At 39.4% G+C, this 7,500-nt stretch overlaps 2 protein-coding genes across 2 annotated transcripts in view; one reads left to right on the plus strand and one right to left on the minus strand.

Annotated features, from left to right (window-relative positions):
• Positions 1-7,500, plus strand: part of LOC308076077 (uncharacterized protein) — a 382,945-nt gene that overhangs the window by 191,634 nt on the left and 183,811 nt on the right. The gene's annotated exons all lie outside the window — the stretch shown is intronic.
• LOC308075118 (voltage-dependent T-type calcium channel subunit alpha-1H-like) overlaps positions 1-7,500 on the minus strand; it is a gene marked incomplete at its 3' end in the record, with an annotated part of 187,170 nt that overhangs the window by 34,392 nt on the left and 145,278 nt on the right. Inside the window, 2 exon segments of the mRNA XM_080414756.1 lie at positions 2,679-2,804; positions 5,113-5,239. Of these exon segments, the coding sequence (XP_080270882.1) occupies positions 2,679-2,804; positions 5,113-5,239 (253 nt within the window).

Consider the following 7,500-nt stretch of genomic DNA (forward strand, 5'->3'; position numbering starts at 1 on the left):
GTCTTGGTAGAACGGGTCGTCTTGATAGAAAGCGCGTGGTTTTTGGTGTTCTGCAGGGGCGACTGAATATGTAGTGTCTGCATCTAAAGAATGTTCTTCTTGAAGCAATGTGTCATTTCGTTCCCTACCTATGTTGAATACACTTATTGTAAGTCGCTTTGGATAAAAGCGTCTGCTAAATGACTGTAATGTAATGTAATGTAATATGGGAGTCGTCGTAATTGACTGGTTTGTTCAAATGCTTGTCTGTCTTCTTCATCTTCATTGTCTTGAACAGTTTCAGCAGTTGATTGGTGTGTTTGATCTATGTCAGTTTTCTCTAGTGCTACATAATGTATTTGATCAAGGTGGCCAATTGTTACAGTATTAAGACTTCGGCCTTGTTGTGGGATCAATTCAACTCTATAGTCCTCTTCTGTGTTACTGTTGTAGATGAGTATGCTTTCTTAGCTTTGTCCTTCTGCGCCTTTGCTTGACCAATGTTAGGTGTTCTCAGAGGGACACACACACGCACGGACGGGTGATTTGTACTGTAAGGTACTGTTCCAATCAAGACTGATTGATCCTGTCTTACCTCACTTCAAAAACATAAATGGCTTTTTGAAGTGACACACCTATTTATAGGATTTTATTTCGTCATGCGTCCCTCTAGCCAATCAAAGGCATTGGTGTCAACATATTGACACGTGTCACGTGGAGCTTGACCAATGTTAGCTTGGCTAGGATGGAGGTGAACACACGGCGGGACGAAGCGAAAACATACTCTCCACCTCCGGCGGAGACAACAATGGAACATTTCAACATAACAAGTCACATGTCACATACATCGATCAGATCAGATAAACACAGGACATAGACTTGTGTGATTAAAAGCTAATGAAAAAGAGTCTTGAGAAGGGATTAAAAAACCTCCATAGAATGAGCTCTACTAATGTGGAAGGACCTAAGAGCAGCGGTAGCAAAGGTCACCCCTACTCAGTGTTTTAAAGTAACTAAGTACATTTACCCAAGTATTGTACTTAAGTATTTTTTTTAGGTACTTTTACTTTACTGGAGTATTTCCAATTTTCTGTAGTTTTACTTCTACTCCACTACATCTCTGAGGTAAATAGTGTAATTTTACTCCACTACAATTATTTGAAAACTGTAGTTATAGTTACTTTGTAGATTTAGATTTTTATTAATAAACATACATTAGCCATTTAAGTTACATATATATTTCGGCTAGATTTGAAAATCTACAAGCTCACACGTTGTGAGCTTGTAGATCAGCTATTTTCAAAAGTTTTGTATGCATTTTCAGTGAGTACTTTTACTTTCGGTATATTTTGATGCCAGTATTTTTGCACTTTTACTCAAGTACATTTTGAATTCCGGACTACACTACTTGTAATGGAGTATTTCTACATTGTGGTATTGATACTTTTACTTAAGTAAAAAATATTAGTACTTTTTTACATCACTGCCCCTATACTCATCCGTCTGGTCTGGGAACCTCCAGGAGCAACTTGTTGGCTGAGCTCAGGGCTCTGTGTGGGGTGTAAGCCAAGGCATAATAAGGTATAGCGGGCCAGCCCGTGTAGAGATGTATAAATAAAAGAAGCTCAACATTTCTTCTAACATTGACAGGGAGCGCATTGGCTCCCTGTCAAGCACAACTGGAGTTATGTGTTTGCGCTTTGTTGTGCCGGTAAGGAGGCGAGGAGCTGCGTTTTGCACCAGGCACCTGAGTGTAGACCGGTCAATACAGGGAGATGAAAAGTCAACTAGTTGGACAGAGAAACTTATGTCCGCAAGTTATGAGTGAAAGCAGGCCAGTGCCAGAGATACCAACACAATGTTCTAGTCGTGATGTCAAAATGTCATGATCTACAGTATAGAATGCCGATGGAAGATCCAGGAGGACCAGGACTGAGGAGCTACTGTACCAGAATCTGCAGTTATAAAAGCAAATCATTAAAAAACTGTCAGGAGATCAGATTCAGTACTGTGTGTGGACATGCATGTTTGAAGCCAGACTGAAACTTCTCATGCAGGCAGTTTGTGAGTAAAAAAATGAGACAATGCACTGACCTAAGATCAGCGATTCAATCAATACAAAAATGAAAAAAACTTATGCAAATCGGGAGTAATGGGACAATAGCAGAGACATCACTAGGGTCAGTGAGAAAGTTATTAGATTTTTTTTAAAGAACCTGTGGTTTATTACTGTTCTTAGTTCTACATGAGATTACTCTCTGATAGTCAAAAAGGCACATGCGTAGGATGTCTAAAAGAGAAATGTTTGTCGTTAAAGGGCAAGACCACTTTGGTAGAGGTTTGGGTTGTGTAGTGGTCTTGCCCTTTAAGCCTCGGTACGTTTGAGCCTAAGAGGAGCGACAGAGTCCAGAACATATCGGTTGAACAGAGAAGTGAGTCAGCACTGAGCGCACAGGCTGCGTCTCCAAGGCGACCAGGAACAACTGTGATGCAGTTGATTTACGGGTTGCAGGTTGAATTCTCTAAAATAGTGACTTCAAAACGGGTCTGTGTAGAGACAAATGGTGCACGACTCCGTTCATCCTTTGTTTTTTTTATAATCTATGGTGCGTGTGTGTGGGCGCGTGTGTGTGTGTGTGTGTGTGTGTGTGTGTGTGTGTGTGTGTGTGTGTGTGTGTGTGTGTGTGTGTGTTACACACCTGTCCCAGGTTGTCAAAGTTGTACTTGCGTCTGATCCAGCGATGCCCCGCCCCCAGACACTGCGTCCTGTTGGTGACGTTGCTGATGTCCCGCCCCTCACAGTAGAAGAACTTCCCTTTGAACAACTACACACACACACACACACACACACACACACACACACACACACACACACGCACACACACGCACACACACACACGCACGCACACACACGCACACACACACACACACACACACACACACACGTGAGTGTGTGTGCTCTCTGATGGAAGTGTGGATAAAAACACGGTTGTGTGCAGATTGTGCAACAAATAATGTGCATATCACCTCAATGCTAAACATGTTGCAGCTAGCGTGGGAAGCCAGAGCTAACGTCAACATAACCGCGGATAATGCTAACGTTCAGTGGTTAGCGTTAGCATTAGACAGTAGGAGTACAAGGACCCACAACCACACTCCACCACTTTATGTTGAACTGTTGGTCTGTTTATTTTTTGGGGGCAGGATATTGAACTGGAATGTATACTTGAAAGTATTGTGTTTTACTTGTGCTTGAGTTTACAGAAGGTCCTTGAATGTATATAGGCTACCTGGATCTCTGAATATTAAATATATTATATATATTATATATTATATTAATATATTAAAACTTGCACACACAATCTGTTGGTCTGTTTACCACCTTGATAAAAAAACAACTATATTTTGTTGCTAAACCCATTAAGACCTGAAACGCATCTGTGTCATTTTTAGATTCCTTTGGGCTATTCAAAAATAGCAGATCTACAAGCTCATAGCTCATGAGCTTGTAGATCTGCTATTTATTTATTTTTAATCGTGAACATTTGTGCAAATCTTTTATATTCATTCTTAACTCAAATCTTTGCTTCTGGGGGTCCCTGGAACAAAATATTTTTAGAGAGGGGGTCCGCGGACAAATACATATCATTTTGGGGGTCCTTGACATGAAAAAAAGTTTGAAAACCATTGATAATATAGCAACATAAGTAAAAAAAATAAATAAAAAAGAACTTTAGGATTTGTCACACTATGCAACCAAAAAAAAAAAAGTAAGTCTCGCTAGACGAGATTTAAATCTCGAGACTGAAATCTCGAGATTCTTTTTTTTTTTTTTTTTTTTTTTTACATAGTGTTCTGTCAATTCAATTCAATTCAAATATGCTTTATTGGCATGACAAGCATTCTTATATTGCCAAAGCATTACATACATTATGATACAAAATAATAATACATATTCAGAATCATAACAAATAATACGAACAAGACAAACATAAGCAAAATGACATTAGTCTATTAATTGTAGTAGACTTATAGTGTTCACCCATTGTCCCTCATTTTGTGACAGGCTGCTACATATTTTGCTGCCAACCTTGAACATTCGGCTTTCTCACCTAATAAGTAGGGGATTGCCTGGATAGAGTCAAACTGTATCTTAGTTTTTGTTATTTTTGTGAATTTAGGATAGTAATCTTCTCTTATGTGTTTATATTTGTCACATGCAGTCAAGAAGTGGAGCTCTGTCTCCACCACTCCTTGACCACAGTGAGAGCACAGCCTGTCCTCTCTGGGCAGCCAGGTTTGTCTATATCGGCCTTTCTCGATGGCTAGGCTGTGCTCACTGAGTCTGTACATTGTTAAGGTTTTGCTCACTTTGTTATCAGTCACCATGCTCAAATATTCTGCCACAGTGTATTGTCTGTTTAGGGCCAGATAGCAATTAAGTTTACTTTGGGTCTTTGTTGTTTCGATCCAATAGTTCGCGTATTTTTGTTTCTGTTGATTAATAATTTGGTTGGGTCGGATTTGTTGGGGAGTGATGTCACTGTCCGGAGGCTGGTTATTGTTAGCATTGTCTATAGCGGCTGATGTTGGTTTGTTCAGCATCAGGACCATCTGACTGTGAACAAAGTCAGATAAAAAAAAAAAAAAAAAAAAGCTATTAGAATATGCGATCTAACGCAAGGGGTATTTTTTTACTGTACCATTCATCCTAAGATATTATCATAACATCATAGAGAAGGTAAGAAGACCGTGGTCCAAAATTCCCCTTTAAAGTACTCACTGTGCATAATGTCCCATTTCACAAGTTTTTTTTGAAAATAGCCGATCTACAAGCTCACAATGCGTCGCATCGCGACGCATTGTGAGCTTGTAGATCGGCTATTTTCTAATGGCCGAAATGTATATAGGCCTGAAGTGGTTTTTGTGATAATAAATAATACAATTCTACAATTTTTTTTTTAAGTTTTCAAATAACTGCAGTGGAGTAAAAGTACAATATTTCCCTCTGAGATGTAGTGGAGTAGAAGTAAAAGTACTGAAATGAACTGGAAATACTTAAGTACAGTACTTGAGTAAATGTACTTAGTTACTTTACACCACTGGTATTTATAGTACAGTATACAGTAGTACCTGAACTCCCAGGATTCCAAACACGATGAAGAAGCCACAGCAGATCAGGACGATGTTTCCGATGGGTCTGAGGGACGTGATGAGGGTCTCCACCACCAGCTTCAAGCCTGGAGCACGACTAATCACCCTGTACACACACACACACACACAACACACACACAACACACACGCAGCACGCACGCACGCACGCACGCACGCACGCACGCACGCACGCACGCACGCACGCACGCACGCACGCACACACACACACACACACACACACACACACACACACACACACACACACACACACACACACACACACACACACACACACACACACACACACACACACACACACACACACACACACACACACACACACACACATTGTTCAATGTGTATTTAATATAAAAGTAGATTGTGCAGATGTGTACCAAATTAATTGTGTTCATATAAAATGGAAAACAGTTTTTTAGACCGGGAAATAATTTGTGTCATTTTTAGATTTCTTTGGTTATTAAAAAAATAGCAGATCTACAAGCTCATAGCGCCTGCGAGCTTGTAGATCTGCTAATTTATTTTTGTTTTTTTATCATGAAAATGTGTGCAAACCTTTGAATATATACACATTTTTTTAAAGCAAACATTTTTGACTCAAGTCTTTGCTTCTGTGGATTCTACATTTTAAAAAAAAACGTATGTTTTTTTTTTTTTTTTTACTTACATTTTTATCCCGCGATTTTTGTAACCCATTTTTTTCACCCGGTGCCAATTTCCTAAGTGATCCTGGGCGCTACACCAGCACTACACCAGCACTTCACCAGCACTACACCAGCACTACACCAGCACTACACCAGCGCTACACCAGCACTACACCAGCACTACACCAGCGCTACACCAGCGCTACACCAGCGCTACACCAGCGCTACACCAGCGCTACACCAGCACTACACCAGCGCTACACCAGCACTACACCAGCGCTACACCAGTCCCCTTCAGCCTAGGGAGGCCAGGGCCGAGCTCATGCTTCCTTCAATGCATGAGAGCTAACTGACCTTCTTGTTAAAACGTATGTTTCTATATCAGTGGCTCTCAAAGTTTTTCATGTCAATGACCCCCCACAATTATATGCATTTGGCCGCGGACCCCCATCTGAAAACATTTTGTAATAGGGACCCCCCCAGAAGCAAAGACTTGAGTCAAAAAGAAAAATCCCTTTAAAAAATATATATTCAAATATTTGCACAAAATGTTCGAGATTTTTCAAAAAAGCAGATCTACAAGCTCATAGCGCGGCACTCGGTGGCGCGCTATGAGCTTGTAGATCTGCTATTTTTGAATAGCCCAAAGAAATCTCAAAATGACAGAGATGCGTTCCCGGTCTTAATGGTTTTAAATCAGGGTTCTTCAACGTTTTCAGGCCAAGGACCCCCTGAGAGAGAGATGAAGCAGGGACCCCCTCGTTATCGTATAAAAACTTTGTTTCAGATTCAGGTCTGCTCTTTTTTCCCTCTACACCTATAGCCTCTTTGCCAAAAATAGCCGATCTACAAGCTCACAAACGCCTCGCAGCGTGAGACGTTGTGAGCTTGTAGATCTGCTATTTTTGGCAAAAGTTGTAGATCTGCTATTTTTGAATAGCCCAAGAAATCTAAAATAATGCTTTTAAGCTCAAATCAAAAAGAGACACAGACGCGTCCCAGGTCTTAAAGGGTTAAGTCAAAATAGGTTTGATAAAAGGTTACGTTATTTTTTAAAGGCAGTATAATATATAAGGCAGCCAATCCACAACGTTTCTGGGATTCAGATAAATGAACTTGGTCCAAAAAGGCAAAAGAAAATACCATTGGAGGAGGTGTATGGTGATGAAGGTCAACTAAAGATATTAGATGAATGGGGAAAGGTCCTTTAGATAGGTCCTTTAGATATATATATATATATATATATATATATATATATATATATATATATATATATATATATATATATATATATATATATATATATATATATATATATATATATATATATATATATATTTAGATATTAGATGAATGGGGAAAGGTCCTTTAGGGATTTGTTTTCAGGTGAACCAAGAGGGAGACCATTTATTTTGATGCAGCATTTGCTGATAATATTTGCTTACTTAAATCCCAGCTAGAAAAGCAATCACCACACACTTGTTCTAAATGAGGTTATTAATATTGAGGAGGGGAAAATGGCTATTGCTGCCCTGAAGGCGGGCAAAGCCTCTGGTTTTGACGAAATAACAAATTAAATACTTAAAAGTACCTGGTTCACAGAGACACTGTGTTTTATTTGATTTATGTATTATTTGATTTTTGTTTTGAAACTGGGACTATTCCTTCAGTTTGGTATAAATCTATAATAAGTCCAATACCAAAA

This window comes from Gymnoscopelus braueri (genome assembly GCF_963280865.1).
Source record: "Gymnoscopelus braueri genome assembly, chromosome: 2".
Classification (NCBI taxonomy): Eukaryota; Metazoa; Chordata; class Actinopteri; order Myctophiformes; family Myctophidae; genus Gymnoscopelus; species Gymnoscopelus braueri.